The following is a 21353-nucleotide window of genomic DNA, read 5'->3' as shown; positions in this document are numbered from 1 at the left end:
AGCAGGAATACAACTCTCCAGTTCACAGGTAGACAAATGCAGTGACGTGGCTAAATACACTGTTAAGCCGAATCTCAGGCAAACCATCTCATTGTTAGAAGTGGTCTTTTCATGGGGGTGGCATCAGAAAGCAATGAAGTTTAAAAGGGTGAGGCTTCCTAAACTCATAAATCTGCTCTCTATTTAGAAAAACAAACAAACAAAAACCAAAAATCTTTAAAGTTTTGTGAATCCCAGTCAGACAGGAGGAGTTTAGTCCTGTCTCAGTCCTGTCAGGCTTAAATATTTCTGGAGGGATCCTAAGGTGAAAAGATTTTGTCAAAGATTTTCTCCTACACAGAGTCTGATGTTTCTCCTGTGTGTTCACAGAAGAGCTGCTTATTGTTTCCCTTGCAGCATCATTTCATTGCTTAGTTTTTTGTTGTTTTGTTTTTTTCCTTTGCCTCATCATTGTATCCTACTTGGGAATGGTATAAAGCATAGTCTTTCAAGTATTTTAAGGGAATGGAAAGAGTTTTTGGCAAGAATTGAATAGCAGTATTGAGATACTTCAGTTTTTCAGTGGGAGTTAAAATATTGGGTAGAGAAAAAGATTATTTAATTACGTATAATCACCTGAAATAAATCACCTGGAAATAAAGATGGTTTATATGTTTGTTTGTTTTATAAAACAGAGCTACAATTGTGCGTGTGAAGCAGCCAATGAGGACTTGCTCCTTGCAAACCTGTCCCTGAACCTGTGAACTGCCTTAACAGTGGTCTCATTAATTTAAGTACTGCTCAGTGTCATATCTGCTTTTACATATCCATATTAGTGGGTAAGGGGAAGGAAAATTGTTTTATTCGTCTGGCATAATTTAAAGATGAAATGTTAAGGTCTATGACCTTGCTCTAAGATAGTAGGTCTATTATAATATACACAGAGGGCTTTTTCTTTTTTTTTTTTCTTTTCTTTTTTTTTTCTTTTTTTTTTTTTTTTTTTTTTTTTTTTAACAAAGCTTTGTTGGTTCTCTAGTACAACCAAGGCTGGCAAATGTGGAACTCTTTATAGGCTTTATTTTTGTTCATGATAAAAACCCTCTTCAGATTAATGAGTCATTGGTGCCTCAGCATCTGCTCTCAAGGCTGGGGAATTTGGGAAAGAAACTGAGGGGAAATATGAAGATAAAAATAAGTAAAATGTTAAGAGCAGAAATCTTTAGGATGGGAAGTAGACACAAAGGATTTAAGAAGAGTTACAGAAATGTTCATTTAATGACAGCTAAAATCACAGATAAAACGCAGATATTTTTAAGTAAAAGTTTTGAGAAAATAAGTAATAACTGGTTTTAAAACAGAATATATTCAAAAGCAAGTGTCAGAATTCCTTAGTTAAACCACATATTTCTATTGCAGAAGAGAAACAGTACTGTAAACTGGATCAGTCAGGTATCACACTGTTTTATAATAGCTGATTTTTATACCAGGTGCTGTAGGTTAACCTCCTGTAATTTGTCTCAGTTGAGTGTACCACTTTGCTGTAACTCTAGGAGAAATACATTGTCTTGTTTTTTTTTTTGCCTCATGAACATCTTGTTGCCTAGTTCCTACTGCATAACACCTATCAGGCATTCTAAGGCTCCTAGAATTATTGGAGTGTGGTGTTTTTATTTCAATATGGGTATTTTTATTTGTGTTTTAGGATAAGATTCTCCTTTACATACATGTTAGTAGTAGGATTCTCTCCACCAGAGTCAGTAGTGTAAAGGGCATGTGAGAAGGGCATCAAAGTTAATTCAGTGAGAACAGGTTTCATAGCTACTTAGTGAAGAATGTAGATTATGGATATGACTATCGTCCTGGATTTGGTCATGTGTTTTTATGGTAGCCATAGCAGAGAGAGTGTTTCCAATCTGGAAGCTATTAAGTACTGCTCCAACACTTCATTCATCTATTTATTGTGAGCCCAACAACTTGTCCCTGAGATCTCATCACTGTTTGTAAGATTAGGATTGTTTTTCCTCTGTGCATCACTTTGCATTTATCCACATTAAATGTCATCTATATTTTCATACCCCAGTCAATCACAACTGCAAGGACCCTTTGCAACTCTTCACAATTTGTGTTTGTTACTGAAAGTGGTCAGACAGAGGGAACAAGCTGTTCAGGAGTGTGTTTTTTGATGGATATGGGAGTATAGCTGAAGGCAGGAGTAGAACTGAACAGGCAAGGGGGAAGGATGGTATTTACAGCTGGAATGAACTGCAGACCATTTGCAGAAAATTGGGCAGAGAGCTGGAGAAGCAGGGCAGGCAGGTGGGCAGTGGGGGCTGCAGACCAGCTGCAGACAGAAGTGCAAATTGCAGTGCAAAGTGGTACTATAAGGAATGAGAGAAAATGGAGTCAAATGCAGCTTTGCAGCAGTAGAGCTAATAAATGTCAGGAAAATATGATCTCACAGTGTTACTTAATGATATAAGCTTTTATGGGGTAGCTTTCTAGCTATGGGTTGTCTCATTGTATGATAAGGTGAAAATTTTATTTATTCTGTGAAGCTGGAATTGTTCTTTCAGGATTTTAACTTCTCTGCACTTATCTATACACTCTGCTTATGCTGTGTGCCATAAGAGATTAACACTTAGATTTGCTTAAGTACAGTTGGTAATGGAAAAAGAAAAAATTGACAAAGGTGTCTCTATTAAAATCATGCCACTCACACATAAATCTCTTATGGATGTGCATCTCCACTGGCTATTTCCTTACCTTTGCGTATGATTCATTATAAAGCAGAACAGGAATTATATGATTGTTAAGACAGAAGTGGAAAGAAAAGAAGAACATTAGAAAAGTCATACATTCTTATTAATATATATTATGTGCTGCAATGAAATCATTTTTACCCAAGTATAAAATTACCTAGATAATAGATTTATGAACAGTAAGAAAAGATGGAAAATATGTTGTCTCTTGAAAACTTCTGTGAGAGGAATGGGACTTGATAAAAAATATTTGTTATATTGAATTGTACAAAGCATTAGGGTTTTTTTAGCAACTCAAGTTTTATTTATTTTATCAACAATTTAGTATTTAATTAGATAAAACCCAAAGTATCAGCACACTTCATTAGCAGAAATACAAAGTACACAGTGACATATAATCTGCTGTAAATTTTACTTCACTGGCACTTGAATCTGTGTCTCTCAGGCTGGAGCTCAGTTAACCAGAAGCAGCAACTTCAGACACACCATAGAAAACTTTTCCATGACCTGAGAAAAATCAGGTATAAGGCTCCAGGCACTTTTATTCCCAATTGCAGGATAAACTTCCACAGCTTCAGTTGTTCCTAGATGCAGGAACATGAGAACCAGTGCTAGGGCTTCTATATTTGAGTTGGTTTAAATTCAATGTGAAATTTCAAATTCTAATAATGCAGGAAACAGCCATGTTTAACATAAACAAGTTGGGATATTTTTGTTTTGCTTTTGTACTTTAAAAAAACATAATTTGCTCCCATGAAATCAGCTAGTAATATTAATTTTTAAAAATATTTTATTTTTTTTTTCATATTGCTTCATGCTATAAACTGTCTGAATTAAAATCACAGAATAATATAAAGGTTTGAGTTGGAAGAGGCTTTTAAAGATCATCTGGTCCAACCCCCTGCTATGTGCAGGGGCATTTTTCACTAGAGCAGCATTCTCAAAGCCTGTTCTAAGCTGATTCTGAATCCTTCCTGTGATGGGTCAACCACAGCTTCTCTGAGAAACCTGTTCCAGTGTGTCACCATCCTCATCCTAAGAAATTATTCCTTATGTTTAATCAAAAGGTGCCCTTTTTTTATTTGATAGAATCATAAAAAAATAATAAACCTTACTTTGAGCTAGATTATTGCCAGCTATATACTACATGGAATTTTACAGTCTTCTCTGAAGTCTCTGGTACTAACCACTGTAAGGGACATGTTTGGCTGTTTTGCCCAATATGGTTTCTCCTATACTCCCAGTTTCATTTTTAGGCCTTATTTTCCGTATTTTCAGACATAAGAAATACGTGGTTTTACTTGGGTCTCCTTTAGGATTATTTTCTTTTTCTTCCCTTCTGTATTGTGTCATCATTTTTCTCTCAGCATTGCGGGACTTCAATGTATTTTGAAATTAGGTTCCTATCTTTTCCTCATTCTTCTCTTCCTTGATTCCTCTATTTTCCCTGATGAACATCTCCTCTCTTTTTCACATAGATGTGTCAACCACTTTCTCCCATTAGACTCTTCACAGTTTCTGCTCTGTGGAAATACATCTCTGTCTCACATTGCCATTTCTGCATACTTCCACACCAAGGTGGTTCTACACGTTACTGCTCATTTCCTTGTAACAGAGAACAAAGGAGTGAACAAGAGGGGAAAAGGAGGCGGAGAGACCTACTCCTTTTAAATATTTACCTTGAATCTGTGGCTCTGAGCACCTTCCAGAAATGTGGTGAATATGATCATAAGCATCCACGCTATGTGGCTTCTTTCCTACTCTTTTTTTTTTCTCCCCCTATGGATTTTTTTATTATTATTTTTTTTAATTTTGTTTATTACATTGTGTACACTGTTGTTCATGAATGGTGATCAGAATGAGAGCTTTATGCTGGAATATGTATGAGTTTATGATGTACACTGAGGCTAACTCTTGACACTCACTGAGAAACAAAACAGTAATTCTGTGGCATAATTGGAATAGCTTTAAAAAAATAATTCAGAAGGGAGAGGTTAGGGAGTACGTTTTGGAGAATGGTATAGTTCATGGAGGAAACCAAGTGCTGCTTGTCCATGAGTAGACATTCTTGCACAGATTTGTGGTAGAGATTGCTTCTTTGCAGTGAACTTTTCAAGGAATTTACCGTGGAAAAATGATGAATTCTAGTAGTTGCGTGGTTTAAAATCTCTGTACTTTGTGTAGGTTAAGGGATAAAAAAGTGACGGAACTACAGACAAAAAAATTGTTCTTTCTCTGCCATATGAGAATATTGAAAATAAAGCTTTCCCAGAGTGTATTTCCAAATGCTCATAATATAGTTAAATTCAATATGTATTTTCATGGAGATGGCCAGAGGCATATTCTTGATGTAAGATCATCCTTGTGCTAAATTTGAAGTCTTCACTCAGAAACTGTAGCTGTATTACACAAGTTCAAAGTATACGATAATAAGCACAGTTAATATAAGCAAATATACATGGATTTCTGCAGTCAATTTCAAAAATATTGTCAAAATATTTCATCTGAAATTTTATAAAAATTGCAGTCAGAAATTTCCTGATGTAGAAATTTTTAGCTCAAGTCATTGAAGCTTGACACTGTATAATTAAAATAAAGTAGAAATAAATATAATAAATATAAATAGTAAATAGAAGAGGAATTTAGTAGAGACTTACAACTGTAGCAATAAACAGTTGCCCCAGCTGTAGACCCTTAACACCAGAGTAAGAATTAGTTTAAGTTTAAAGATATTCCTGTTTCATTGTCACGACCTTTTGTTAGCCCCTTACTGATGGTCTATTGTGACAGAATGTGCACACTGCAAAGAAGTACAGATCCTCTTCAGGTGTAGAATAAAGTGTTTACTATTTCCATATTTAGATACAGGACAATTTTTCAATGACATGCCTTGTAATTGCTTAATCAGAAAGGTTATATAAAATAGTTTTAGCAGTAGGGGGGTTTCTGATTAACTGATAATAGAGCAAACCCATATTACAGACTATTTTGATAATTTTGCCTTGATTGCCAAATATTAGCCTGAACTTTTCCAAGAAACATATCCAAGTTTCTAAGTCTGATATTTATCCACAGCACAGAAACACTGTAAGAAATGACAGTATTAGCCTTCCCATACTGTCTTGCCAATTTGTTTCATTCCTGTTTAAGAAGATTGTTCCATTTATGAGAAAATTGACCAATAGTTGAGAACATGGAACACTGACAGCATAAAAGGTTTTTAGACTCTTGAAGTACAGTTTTGTTTTGTTCCTACATCCATAGACTGTATATATTTTAGCATACTGCAATCCAATAGCAAGATTAGATAGGTCAGCCTTTAATCATGATTGATGCTTAATTTATATTGTATTTTCAAATGCAAAGCTGTTTAAGAGTTTAACTATGCACTTTGAAGCGTATACAAAAATGCTCTCCTGTAAAATAATCTATTCCCTTTCCTATTCCAACAAAACCAGTGTTGTAAAGGCAAGTGCTACTGTATGACACTTTTTTTTTTTTTTTTTTTTTTCCTGCAGCAGACTTTATCTGTATTTTGGTCAGCTCTTATTAAAAGTTTGAAAAAGTCAAAATTATCAGCTCTCCTAGGAGACAGATAAAATGGACATGCCAGCAGCCCGTAATTCAGTTTCTTACAGTTTCAATACTGCGAAATTGTCATTAAATAGGTATTTGTTTGCCATTCTACAATTTACTTACACCATTGTGAAAGAAATTAGTGGCCATGAAAGCAGTTCACTCATTATCTAAAAGGACTCTCTCCTATTTGCTGCCATCTTGATAAGCAGATAAGCTTCACCTGTTTGAAAGAGGAATGCAAGTGTAACATAGGAATTTATAAATATTTTTATTATATATTTTTTTTATTATATTAATTATATTATGTTATATATTTATTATATTCATTATATTTTGGTATATTTATTATTTTATTTTAAATAAAGTAGAATATTTACTAAAATAATAAGACTGGCATTGCTTATGGAAATTTTGTTATAATTTGTCGTGATTTCTTTACATTTAACTTTGTTTTGTACGTATAACAAAATATATGATACAGAGTTCTGTTCAATAAAAAATATAGTGCATTTGAATAAAAAAAAATGCAATCTAATCTATTTAACAGTTACTAAATGAGAGTTGGTAAATCCTTTTGAAAATCAAGATTAAAGTTATTTGTATATACAGCTATCTTTGAACTGGAAAAACTGTCCAGTAGGTTGTCTGTCTATTGTTAAAAAGAAGAGATACATTAAACTAGAGAAAGGAGGACAGGCTCACAAGACTATATTTTTTTTGCCTAATAGAATCTTAATGTGTATGCTGGCAATGAGAAAAAATACATCTACCATCAAAACCTCACCTGATAGATGTACTGAATCTTCTGTCCTGTAATTCTACAATGTTTTGATTTATAGACATAAATGCTTCAGTAAACCCTGAATGCAGCAGTGACAATGCTTGGTTTTGTTTTCCTGAACTGAAAATACATGAATTTGACACAATAGATTATGAATGAATCTAAAATATATCTATCTATTTTATCTTTGGGTAAGTCAAAGAGTTTATATATATAGTGCTAAGGAGTCAATTTAAAGCAGCCTTTTCAATAAAGAAGAAGAAAAGATGTTTCATTTGAGGTAAAGATCACTGAATAGCAAAACGAAAGGCTCTCCAAGGAGAAGTTGCAAAGGCTTTTTGATTTTAATAACAGAATCAAAGAAATGATTAAGTATTTTTCTGAATACTTAAATTATTAAATTTTTTTGTTGCATTTTTCATTGTCCCTGCGTAGAAAGCAGGAAAATAGCTACATCCACATTATCCAGAGGGACCCAGCAGGAGTTCAGTACTTTGTTCACACTTGTTTGGAAATTAAAGGATGCTACATTTCTTCACATATATTGTTGTAAATAGAGCGGTTGACCCCAGGTTGGCATGTCAGTGTGCTGACTAACCTGCAACTGTAGAAGGAACCTACATCTGATCACTTCCACTCATAGATTCTTGGAATCTGAAAGCTGAATCTGATCTGAGCCATTGTGGTTGTTGGAGCTCTTTTGAGAATATGCCATTTATCCCAGAGCAGGTTCTCCAAAACAGTTTCCAAACATTTTCAGATTTATTGTTTAAAAACCTTTGGAAATATAACTTTTCTTTGGAAGTGTATTGGTTTCTCTCGTATTATTCTCCTTTTCTTCACCCCATGCAGGCTGCCAGGTTGGACATCCCTACAAACCTCTGGTACTGTGCTGGAACTGTTGGCTTGTGTGCCAGCAGGTTTCGGGGAATGGCCAGTACTGTAGTGCCCCTTCTCCCTTTGTGACTTTCAAAGCCATTAAGTGGATTTTAAGAGCCACTAAGTAGGCTTTTATGTGTAATTTAATATATGTACCACGGGTAGGATTTATACTTTTGCTGGCATGTTTGACAGTCATCTACATCTGCATTTCATTCTTCAATTCTAGCTCATGCAAACTCAGTCATTTTCAAGTTACACACACACTGGGCCGTGTCTATGTCAGAAAACAGTTTATACAAGTGGATGAATTGTGTTCCTATCAGATTCCTAACTGTGAATACTGAATTCTAATTTGGTATCTTTTTTTGTTTGTTTGTTTACTTTAGCTTCTTGTTTTGTTACAGAATAATAATTACTCATGAGAGTTAAACAAAACTGCACATACTTATTTGAAATGGTGCTGCTGGAGTCAATGATTGTATTTAACAGTGTGCAATAAATCTGGTAAAACAGAAGTGCAATCTTTATGTATTTAAGAAGAAAAAAATGTAATCTCTGCCTGCTGTCATGATAAACTAAGCAATTGACTAGCATTTATACCAAGTTTTACTTTTCTGTAGAATCTGTTAATGAACTTCAACATGCAGGTCCCATCACCCATTTAAAATGTGTCTATGAGTTAATGATGCAGTAATACAGCTCTTCTACTGCAAAATACCTAAAGGTTGTTAGAGCTGGAATTTTTGTTTTCGTCGAGTATCTCATCTGTCATCATGAAATTTTACCTTCATCTTTAGCTAACTTAAGGCAAGCTACATTTTTGTCTTGGCTTGTCTTCATGGTGGGAGTGTCCTGCTTACACATTCTGGTAGTCTGCAGGATAGATTTTAACCGTGAATCAGAAATTGTATAGCAGATATAGGCATGAAATAAAATCGATGCATTTTTCTGAGGCGTGTCACTGGTTAAGTGACAAAAAATACTCTGATAGTCACTGAAAAAAAAAAGTCAAAGGTACATTTGAACCTGTCAGTTCAACAAGTTCCTGTTATCCCTTTAGGGGATATCATACAACTTGACACCAACATTTAAGCTTTGAAAATTATGAGCTCATCTATTTCAAATGGGATGTCACATGTTCCCAAGCCTTTGCCATTACTTATAATGGAAGACAGGATGATCACTTTTGTCACATATTGATAGTGAATAAGATCTTTCTTTTTTTCTTTTCTTCTTTTCTTGTTTCAGAATGAAGAACAAATTTTGGTATTTTGAATTTGGCACTTCGGAAACTTTCTCAGCCACCTGTAAGAAGCTGCATGAATCTGTAGAAATAGAAGTAAGAAACTAATTGTTGCCTTTATCCTTGAAATGTCACTAGGTTGGCTGAAATGCAGGGAGCAAGGGTGCAGAGTGCCTGAATCCAACAAGGCAAAGCAATGCTCATCCTTTTGACCCTATATTCCAAAATATTATTTTTATCACGTCTATTTGTAGTGTAGCCCTGCACACTGGAACAAAGTTCAGTTTGATGATTAGTGAAGTCTTAATACAGTAGACGAGGTCAAGAGGTGAAATATAACATTAGAAATCAATAGGGAGTGTGGCTAGGTCAGATGGAAAAATGAAAGACTGTCGGAGGGAGTCAGAGCTGCTGCAGGATTAAAATAATAAAAAAAAAAATCTTTTTCTAGGTCCCAAGTTTTTGTAACCTTTAAAACTCAATTCCCTAAAATTGTACTTACTTTCCTGAATAAAGGTTAAAGAATATATATATTTTTTGAATCATTCCCCTTCATTAAATATCTTTTCTCTCTGCACACAGGGTTATCTTTCCATTACACATTGAACATTAACTGAAAAGGCACAGGAGAGTTGCAGACAAAATATGAATTTAAAATAAGGTGCTGATAGAATAAGTGGCTACATTACATAAATTGTTTGGGGCACTGATATTTATAATTGAGTAAATTAAAAATGGAAAATGACTGAAGGTACAAACGTGAGAATTTAAGTTAAATAATGGAATCCTTTCTCAAGAGGATGATGGTGCTTTTCTCTTCCAGTAGTAATGGGAAACTACGCATGTCAATGAGTGTTTGTATTGTAGCATGAGGTACTTGGAGAGGTATGGTGAGAGCTATAAGAGTCTGGTCAAAGCCTCCTGAAAGGTGAAGTCTGAAATAATCTGACGGGACTGTGGATCTGGTAGTAGAACAGTAACAAAGAATATTGAGAACAGAACTGTGAGATCTGTGGTGCCAGACTTGCCTGCTATGCTGCTGTTTCTTTTTCAAGTGGAAACATACTCCATACATGTTGAGTTAAAAAATACAATTAAAAAAAAAAAAAAAACCAGCAAAACAAAACAAACAAACAAAACCCTGGAAAAAACAAAACAAACAAAAAAGAGAAAACAAAAAATCAAAACCCTAACCTGCTTCCCAAGACAGTGCTTCACACATTTAGGCTTAAGTATATGTATCCTGAAAAATACTTGATTAGTTATTGGAAGAAATGCTTACCTGATTTGATTTGGTTTTAATATACTGCAATTTAAATGTACCTTTTGATTAAATGCAAATTGAGGTGCAGACTTTCCCAAGAAAGTATTTCTCTCTGGCAAAAATCTTATATAAGGTATTATCTTCTTAAACCACCTAATTGTACCCATTGGAAGGATAATGAAATTTTAACATCCCAGAGCAAGCAAGATTCTGCTGATACTAGTTGTATAATTGTTACTAGTTTGTATCAATAACACTGTTATTACCAATAAAGTATTACATTGCCAGTGTATGAGACATGTTTGTTAATATTCCCTTCATCTGTCCTGGTCATTATAATCAGTCCTACAATTAGGAACAAAAATCATGGGGGAAAATTAGTTTCTGAAATGTTAACAAAAGAAGTGTTACAAGGTATTTATTTGTTTGTTTGTTTGTTTATTGTTTAGAATTTAAATGGATGGTGCTTCCTAGTATGCTTGAATCTAGTATTGTTTGAATGTCATAAACACGTGGGAGTAGTGCTGTTTTCATCTGATTTTTAACCTGCTGCCCCTTGCTTGGTGATGTTGCTATAAATGAGAGCTTGGCATATGATGCTACATTTCACTCCAAATAAAATGCACACAGAATGCCTTTGCTCTACAGCCAAATTTTGAAGGAACAATGCACAGAAAGATTAAGGATCTGTATCTCTGAGCTAGGAGACAGCAATCAAACATTCTGTGGGAAAATATTTGTTCAACCCTATATTTGATTTCTAAGCCTAACTAAGCTTAACTTTCCTGATACAGATTCTTGTCCCTTATGTTCTGTGTATTTTCTTCTGTGTGAGGTGCAAAACAAAGTCTGGACACTAAGTTCTTATGTTATCCAGAATAAGAGATGTTTTGTTGTTACAGCATATGAATGTGTTGGACAACGCAGAGCTACCTGTAGCGCAGACTTGTCTGTGTATGACAAAAGAAATCCTCTTTTACCAATTCAGAAAGTTCCTCGTCACTGTGGGATTCTGAGGCCTCATCAAATAATTGTCTTAGTGTACTACCTGCTGTGTTCAATATTGAGTGAAAATGGAAGCCAGACCCTGCACTATCCTATTTCACAATTCTTCTTTTATTTAAATAATTCCAGTCAGTTTGGGGGACGCCAGACCTTTATAAATTAACAGCAGGGAAATACCAAAGGTGTCAGATTGCATATTTATCATCTTTCTCGTGTAATACTTAAATATGTATTAAGAAGTGACTGACATAAATTAGGCAGATTTCAGAAGCCACAGGCCGTGGCTTGTAGAGGACCCCCTTCTGCTTGACATTTCATCCTTGTCAAAGATCAAATTATTTTAATTTAGGCTGCAAATTATAAGGAATGAAGACTTCTTTGTGGGAATTCCCTGTGGTAATCTGACTTTTGTTGTTACTGCTGCTTGTCAGTGTGCAAAAGATATAATATGCATGCAAATAAGGTTAAAAAATATGTACTATCTAATTATCCAGCCAGTACATTCCACTTGAAGACAGTGGGAGGCCTGACACACAGTATGTGTTTGATTCATTGAGGCCTGCAGGGTATTTACACAAGATTACTTTTAATTATGAAATTAATATCTGTTTATCTAGAATGTATAGCTGTAAGTGAGCATACACATGAGCAGAATTTTTAGTAAAATAAATCATCTTAATATTTAATACATATAAAATATAGGGGGGAACCATGAATTTGCTTCCAAAAGAACAGTGAAGACCCATGCCTTTTTTCTTGTAAGACAAGTGTGATTAAAAAGTTACACTTTCAATTACAGTAACTGCCACAACTGCCAACTCAGTTCCAGACAGGTCTTTTGACTGTAAAGGTTTCACTATATAAATATAATTCTTGAAAAGCAAATTGAAATGGCAACCTGATTGTCCCTCCAGATGTATTCTCTTAGAAGAACTGGGAAGATGCAGAATAGCCATTACAACACAGTTCTGTTTTGTGATAGCAGAAGTTTTCAGGAAAAACAATTATGCATAGGGGTTTTTTAAGTTGTAATTTGCTTTGCTTCTTCAAAGCTGTGATGAAAGTTTCGGCAGAGAGGAAAAAGTGTTGGTGACCCACAGAGCAGCAAGCTGCAAGATGTCAGTGGACTATTGCTGAAGCATGGTCAATTATTTTTCCAGTTTTTTTCCCGATTATTCTATATTGGAATTACAAAACAAGACCCTTAATCATTTTTATTGCATGACTGAACCCTTTGCTGGTTTGCAGAATGTTGCAGGACTCGGATCTAGGTTTTTTTTTTTTAAAATATGCTGCTATACACTATAAGGTGTCTGTGACTTGACAGGGAATCTATATATTCTTAGTATGTTGTGAGGTGTGAAGCTAATTTACCTCTAGCCAAGGTGTATGAATCCTGGGAACTTTGGCTGGTTCCATGAACTGAAAACCAGAACTGGATGCTTTGCCTTCCTTCTGCAGGTTCAACTGTAGTAATCTGAAGTTGGATCTTTTTTTTCTTCTGTAGAGGTTCTTCAGTATTTTGTGTATTTCATATAGGTTAGGAGCTTTCACTGATCCTGAAATAATGTGGGAAGGGAGGAGGACTTAGCTTGAGTAAATGATAGTCAGTGGAGGCTAGGTGTATCCTGTTCAGCTAAGTACATGTCATCCAATGTGTGTCAGATGAACTGTATTTGCAAATGTTGTAGGCTTTTGCTACCTTAGAAGATTCTGCAGTTTGTCACTGAAGAAGCTGATAAACTAAGGTCCCTGAGCCATTCTTCTGGAAATTAAAATTATGGTCCCTTTATAAGATACAACTTGAAGCCAGATTTGGCAAAGGAATATAACTTATAAAAAGCCTGAATGTCCAGTTTTTATATAAGAAGCAGGAGAAATACACAGTATTGCCATAAGGTGCCTACAGTAATGATTCCACCATTAAAGGGACTATCTCACAATGATTTCTTCTGTGTGTGCAGTAAGCCTTGAAAGGCTTTTAGAACACTGATAACCTCTTCTTTAGCTACATATGCTGTTTTCCTTTGGCAATGCTGCATATTTCAGAGAACCAGCTGATGGAAGTTGTGGCATAAGCAAGTGCTCTAGCTGCATCCCCATGTTGTTGTACCCAGTTTTATTAATCTGACCTCTCAGTAGGGGTTATTGCTCAGGCACAGCCATACGCTGATGTGCCAGTTGTGCCTTTGGATCAAAACTACCATCGGTGTGACATTCGGTGTGCCTGGGGCATGGTAGTGTCCTTTTCTGTGAAGTGGTATATGCTCTGTATACAGGGACTTCTTTATATTCAGTTTCATTTGGAAAGGACTCAGATGTTATAATGACAAGTTTCATTGCAATATCTTAAGACAGAGAATGTAGCTAGAACAAGCAACAAAAAAAATCTCCAGTTATTGCTACAGCAATTTTTATAGTATAAATCCTTTTATACTAATAGCTGTAGTGAAGGTACAAATCAGTTTCACTTGGTTCATTGAATAGGTGTCAGGTAGCTTAAATGGTACCACACTTAAGCAATCAAGAGCTGAGTAGGAATCATGTTTTGTCTATGGAATTAGGTTCAGTTCTTATCTCATGCCTCCTTTCTAGATATAAGTATCTATCTTAGGTGTAAACACTGAATAAACCAGTAACAGTGTTAATAATGATGAATTGCTGAAGAAAAATATTTGATAGATAGAACATCCTGATTTTTCTTTCTCTTTTACTACTTTCTCTTTTTTTTTTTTTTTTTTTTCTTTCCTTTTTCCCCCTTGTTAATCAGTGTGATGGAATTCAGCTAGACTTAACCAATATTTCTCTGGAAGGAATTGCCATTCTGAACATCCCAAGCATGCATGGTGGATCAAATCTTTGGGGAGAGACGAAGAAAAGACGAACCCACCGTCGAACAGAAAAGAAGAGGTCAGATAAAAGAACCACTGTCACAGATACGAAGGAATTGAAGTTTGTGTGCCAAGGTAAGCTTACAGTCTAATATAGGCTCTCTGACTCCATATACTCAAGTCAGTTGTAAATTTACCCTTGTATTGCCTTTTGTCAAGAAAAAGAATAGACAGTTCCTAGCTTTTTTTTTTTTTTTTCCTCTCTTGTGCATTTAGCTTTTCTGATGGGAAGCACTAGAACAAAGGCATAAATCCTCTTGCCAGATGTGCTGACAGTTACAGTCTATATGCTTGCAAACATGTCTTGGATATTACCTGTTAAGCCAACTAAGCACACCATGTGGCACTGTTTGCTACTATGTTATTTAGTCCAGAAGTATCTAGACTTTTGGGGGTTAGAAAATGCTTACTGATAATTTATAATGTTTCTTACTGTCAGTGTGCATAAAACTTGGGGATAACCATGCCCTGTTTCTAAAAAACTTTGGCCTGAGGCTGTGGAAAGTTACTTCAGAGTAACAAGAGCAAGGTGTCTGTACATTTTATGTTACTATACTGTCATGGTCTATGCAGTCCTTGAATGCATATGCTGTAGCTTGCTTTCCTGGGTGTGATCTGTACTTTCAGGGATTATATACATTCCTGGTGATTAGGAGTGTTGGGTCTGTAAATTTTGACAAAAATGTACAAAATCTACAGTAAGTAGCAATCTGTTCTGTTTCATAGAGTCTGAATCCTGTGTATTGTAGCATATCACTGTGTCGCAAGTTCTTGTGATTGTAAAACTTACGCCACACAAAGGGATGAACAGACTAAACTTTTTTTTCCTCTTTTTATTCTGTGGAAAAGAGTGTCTCCTGCTTCAGAGCTTCCTGCTTCTCCTCCTTATTCAGACTGAATAAAGATCAGGATTTTAACTGTCTGATATTATTGAGATCCTTTTGGAAATCCAAGTTTTTACATTTCATCAGCAGTAATTTTTAAGTCGCTAGTTATATCTTCATTTATATGTGTTGTACTTGAAATCCAGCTAATTTATCTGGATGACAAAAGTTTAGGACTGAAATGGTTGTCTATGGCTTGGAGGTTGCAATAGGGACTCAGCTTCAAAACTTAAGTGTTTAAGCAGTTTGGCACATGTTCTTAGTATCTCAAAGGAAACTAACCAATAAACTGTCAGCTGAAGTCTTACCAGCTGCTATGCTTCTGCATACGCTATGACTTCTCTTTTATTTCCTGATGTTTAAGAGATGGAGGCATAATGGACTCACCAAAATTTTTCTTTTTTGTGTTGCTTCTGAACATAAGGAGACAGGTCATTTCACCCTTTTGATAGAGCTGAAGCAAGATGTTATAAACTTTTTATTTCTGAAGTTATATATGCTTTCGATACATACATAACAGTGATTTAAAACTACTGACTATTTTTTGTGTATTACACTATTTGGTATATTATTTGGTGTTACTCTTCCTTTCCATTTTCTCCTGGACAAGAAAAATATAATAATAATAAAAATACTAAAGACCGAACAAAAGATCTTACATTATCTATCAAAGTGTTCATAATGCAAACAGTTATCTCTTTACTTTGTGGGGGTGAGGATGGCATATGCTCTGACTGCAAATGGGTGTTCAGTCCATGCAACTAGGTTAGAACAACTCAAAGTAAAACTCCAAAATCAGCATGGAGTGAACATTTGAGAAACAACTAATTTTCTCTGTGGATTCACTCCTATTTTATACTGCAAAGAACAGTCACTTAATTCTGCTATCTTAGGCTCTCATGATAGAGTGTGCTTCTTCATCTCAGTATTCAAGATTATTGCTGAATAATGGAATTCAATCAATTTTATGTCTATGCTTCTCAAAAAGTTTTGATAAATCTAAATCTACCCACTGTAGAAATAACTGACTACCTGCCATTTCTAAAGCACTGATTCCTTCACCAGCTTTGTACAAGCAACTCTGAGAGCCTGACATTGTCTAGCAGATTTCTCAGGGGCATTTGGATTCCACTTTTTAGTTTGAACCAAATATTTTACAGAACGTTAATGCCAGGTGCAGAGGTATTGCTGTATTGAGAGCCATGTGCTTGTTAATGTCTGTTTATTTACTTATTCTGAATAAATACCCTTTCAGTTCATTTTATGTCCAAATAAAACATCTAATCAGTTGACGACTAAGCACTGCACTTTCTAGGAGACAGTAATCAAACATCCTTATCTTTTATATGGAGATATGTATTATGTTTTGATGTTGGATTTTTTTTTTTTGTTGGTTTCATTGTTTGTTTTTTTTTTTAATCTACTCCTCTTGCATACTTAGGACTTCTGAGTGGCATGCACATTTAGTTTTATTCTTTTTCAATTTCAATACAACTGTAGTTTTTTCTGCTGTATATCGATATGTATTCTTCTTGTTTCTCTACTTCTGTGATTTTGTATCTTGACCATAAATACACCAATTGAAGTTTAATATTTAAAATCTGAGCTCTCATATAGGATTCTTGCATGGACTAGCGAAAGCTGTCTCCTTGCTCCGGGTAGTTTGTTGCACCTCTGAGCATGTTGGATTATTCCTCTTGGAATAGCCCCGGTAGGACTTTTAAAAGTTCCAAAGAAGAAAGCTCTGTGAGGTCCTGCCACTGTTCCCTCCCAGCTCCTGTGTGTATCACTTAACACAAGCCATGTACATGCAACATGATCATCACTGCAGGAAAAAGGGTCAGAGTTCTGCCAAACTTCTTTCTTTCTAATATCTGTTCAATTCAGGGAAGGTATATTCCTCTGAGCCTACTTCCCACTTTTTTCCTGTATGTGCTGTTGTCACCTGTTGATACAAAATGGCTTGTTTTTTATATGCCCTTCCCATTATCCATCTCTGCATACTTAATAGCCAGACTGCAGTTAGGACTTCAAGTAATCAAAGGGACATCTGCTTGGAAAACAATCTGATTATATGCACATAGTCTGAAAAACAATCTATTTAAATGTAGCAATTTTAAATGCTCACTATTTAAATATCTCCCCTGCCAATGCTATTAGAAGTTGTGCATGTACACTAAAGAGCAACATTTCATACTGATAGCTAATAGGTATGTGTGTCTGTGATGAAAAATATATTAAAATATGTTTATCTGTTAAACTCATAGCTTATTGGAAAGAAAACTGTATTTAGCTGTAATTACTAAATGTTATACTATTCTTTTTTAAGGGAAAAAAAAAATCTACAGTTTTCATTTCAGCTCCTGTGCAGAAGTATATGTTATTAGGGTAAAAATCAGATTATTTTTTTCCTAATTTAATTTTAATTTCTGATGTATTGTTATGATTTCTATTGTATAAGGTCAATGCATTGGGAAAAATATAACTACAGATACATCTGACAATTTGTGAAATAAGATGATTTAATTAGTACTTTGGCTTTATGAACTTGACACTTGAAATGATTCTATTTTTTGTTTTGAAATCTTTCGTGTATACATATCTACGGTATATCTATCTACAGTCAATTTTTTTTCTAAGTACAGACTTTAAAGGTAACTGTGAACAATCCTTGAACATTATTTGAACAGGATTTTTGTTTGGATATACACACATACTGATAAATGCCAAAACCCAGTGGTTTAAAAAGATGAACATGCTGCAGAGAAACTAACATATGAGTTGAGAAGTATAAATGTAAATAACTGAGCTACGTGTTGTTTGGAAGTTACATCCAAAACATAAGTTGAATCATGACAACATATGTTACATGAAATATGAATTACTTATGTTAAGTGTTAAGCAACACAATTTTCTTCATCACAGAAATACTAAGTATATTTTTAAAAACTTTTGTAACACAAAGGAAATAATTTCTTTGAAAATCTCATTAGTATACTTTTTGCTGAGTGGAGTAGGATTCCTTTCGGGTGAATGTTGTTGATTTGCTTTCAGTGCTGAAGTTCAGTTAGAGCCCTGGCCTGAAATAGAATATCCTTTAAAGTCTCTTACGTATTTGTTTGCAATAGTCTTAACTTTGCACAAATAGTTGCAATCACCTCAATGGACTCCATCCTGAAGGCAGTATCTATAAACTATTAGTGAGTGAAACTTTTAGAGTGTAAATATATCCTTTTAGAGTGTAAATATATCCATTCAATACTTTCTTCCTGTTTCTTTTGTCCATCACCCAGCACACTGATGCTTAACCAAGTTGAACTGCTCTGCTTATTAAAAGAGCTGCAGTATGCTATTACTCAGCAACATGCCAGGCTACTGGACTAATTCAAGACAATGTGCATTCATACCACAGCACCTAGGCATAAACCCAGCTTACCAATATGATTCAATAACTCCATGTGGAAATCTCTCATAATAACTGCATTATGATTTCCTGAATGGAAATGCAGAAGTTTTGGAAACAGGTTAATGTGTATACAAAGAGTTCACTGCAGTTAAAAGTAGGGGATGTGCAGAGACGTTGAAAGCCTTAAAGCATTTCAAAATATCTATAAATAGCAAGAGAGGGCAAAATACCTTTCTTATTAGGTGTTAAAAGTCCACTCTACAGGGGAGGGGGGGAATGTCATCCCAAGCTGTATAGGCAGGGGCTTCCTGACAAAAGTTCTCTAAAACAACTTACAAACTTTGTAGGCTAGCATACTAATTGAATTTATTGAGATATTTCATGAACTACACTCTAGCCAGATGACTGCTCCTTAATGTTAATAATTCCCTAAATTTAAAATGTTTGCACAGTATTAATTTTGATAGACATCATTTTATAAGCTGAAAAATTTAGAAACTCTTCTTTATGTACAGTGTATCTGCTATGTAGACTGAATATACACAGTATATATGCAGTACTAGTAGATTGGACGTTATTTAGGACGTGACACAAGACGTATAATGAACTATCTATAATAATATTTTTATTAAATGCTATGGATAATGTAATGGCTAGATACAGTAACTGCCCTTATTTTGCATCTTGCTGCATCAGTTGGGTTAACATAGACTTGAACACATTACCATAGAGAAAAATAACAAATTATAGATATTTCATAGCTGTTCTATGGTATGACATTGAACTTACAGAAACAGTTGTCTAGACAGAGTATCCAAGTAATATAATTTTAATTGCTGCCTTGACAATCCTAACTAGGTATTGTTGTGTACATATGTATATAGTTTTATGAAAGCAAATACTAGAGATATAATCAAGTTCTACCAAGTTTAGTAATCAGTATTATAGATTATTTGTGTTACTTTAGAAAAAGAAAGAAAAAGGTAAACTAACTTTTAATTAAAGACAGTATCTGTTTAAGAACTTGACGTAATACCTCTGGTATTCATAATTCAGAACACAGAAATATGTCTAACTACTAAAAACCAGTTTCTAAGTCAGTTAAACATCAAAGGAAATAATAATTACACACTATTCTGAACTAGGCTCCAACTCAATAGCAGAGATAGCAGGGATGTGTGACCACCTTCTTGCATTTGAGATACCTCTCAAACCCTTTATAGTCCTTTTCCAGGAAGTCTTTACTTCCTTTCAGGAAGACTACACAAATTGAGATATATGTCGCCATCCAAAATAAAGATACAAGCAGGGCATTTGTTTTGGAAATATCTTGCTGAATAACATACATAAAGGTTTATATTTCTGTGAAAAATAACATAAAAAGAACAATGAGTCTTGGAAAAGAGGCAGCACTGAACACAGAAATAGAAAATCTGTTAATTAATTTCTTCAAAAAAGTGAAGAGAAAGACAGCTTTTTTGGCCAAATTCTGATAATAAACCTGTTAGATAAGCAGAGACTGCCTTCTGTTCAATTCTTCCTCCATTTAAGAAAAAAAGATCTTTTGTCTGTAGTCTCTTTTGTCTGGAAGAAGTATGAAGAATGAAAATCTAACATTGGTGTTCTTTTCCTAATGGAAACAACCCAAGAAGACCTGCAACTTACCTAACATGCAGATCAGAAAAAAGAAGAAACCAAGTTTCCTTAACAAGTAGTAAAATAAGTTAAATTTAAAAGGGGTATGGCAGATAGTATGTCTATCTTTTTTGTGTTCCCAAAAAAAGTAAAAATTAAGGAGGATCCGTGTGACCTTGTCTGCCTATTTAAATAGGGCTGAGTACTGATGATATATGTATAGGTTTGAAGCATTAAGTAAACAAAGTTCAGGAGAAGAGTCCAGTATTATTTCAATGTAAACTGCTATAAAACCCACATGGCACTTCTAGGGTGTGAATTTAGGAAGCATACAAGTAATGAGATAGAGTGTCACATTAATCTAAAATGCTTTGGATGTATGGCTCACAAATTCACTTACATACCTGACTTTTCTTTGCTTGGAAAATAACACAATAATATTCTCATATGAAATTTCTATTTTGTTTAATTGAATTGAAAAGACCAGCATTTTTTAATTTCTATCCCTGATTGAAGGCAGAAAAATGACCTAAATAAACAGCAAAGTTAACCCTTCTAATCCAGATACTTCTTCAAATTTAAACATTAGAAAAAAAGTTGTAGATTTATTCAGGTTATTTTTTTTATTTTCTAAGCAAACACCACATTCTAAAAATCCTAGAGCATAAATTGAAGATTTAATGAAACTTCACGTATTTCTGCAAAGAATTTCTTGTTACAGTTATGGGAGTGTGTGTTGTTTACAGTAAATCACAGTCGTATGAGGACTGTTAAAGTTAGGGTGCCATTAACTGAAGTGACTAAATATCAACCCTATAGCAAGTAGATAGTCACCTCAAGAAAAGTGTCTCATCCTCAAATAAGGGTCTGAGCTAGGCAGAATAAAATGTTCACTGAATATGACTCTGTCTCCATTTATTTTAAGTGGAGCCTAAGAAATAGGCCTGTTTAGACATCTCATTTCCAGCTCACTAGGTGGAGAGATGAATTTCTGTACATGAGGCAACAGCTCATTAAATACTTCAGCAGTTCCTTGGAGCAGGAA

At 34.7% G+C, this 21353-nt stretch overlaps 1 protein-coding gene across 1 annotated transcript in view; it reads left to right on the top strand.

Annotated features, from left to right (window-relative positions):
• Positions 1–21353, top strand: part of DGKB (diacylglycerol kinase, beta 90kDa) — a 294394-nt gene that overhangs the window by 206256 nt on the left and 66785 nt on the right. Inside the window, exons 22-23 of the mRNA XM_009994937.1 lie at positions 9229–9319; positions 14263–14458. Of these exons, the coding sequence (XP_009993239.1) occupies positions 9229–9319; positions 14263–14458 (287 nt within the window). The remainder of the gene's footprint in view (positions 1–9228; positions 9320–14262; positions 14459–21353) is intronic.

The sequence above is a fragment of the Chaetura pelagica genome, unplaced genomic scaffold (assembly GCF_000747805.2).
Source record: "Chaetura pelagica isolate M959 unplaced genomic scaffold, ChaPel_1.0 scaffold12, whole genome shotgun sequence".
NCBI lineage: Eukaryota > Metazoa > Chordata > Aves > Apodiformes > Apodidae > Chaetura > Chaetura pelagica.
This window is presented reverse-complemented; position numbering and strand designations above follow the sequence as displayed.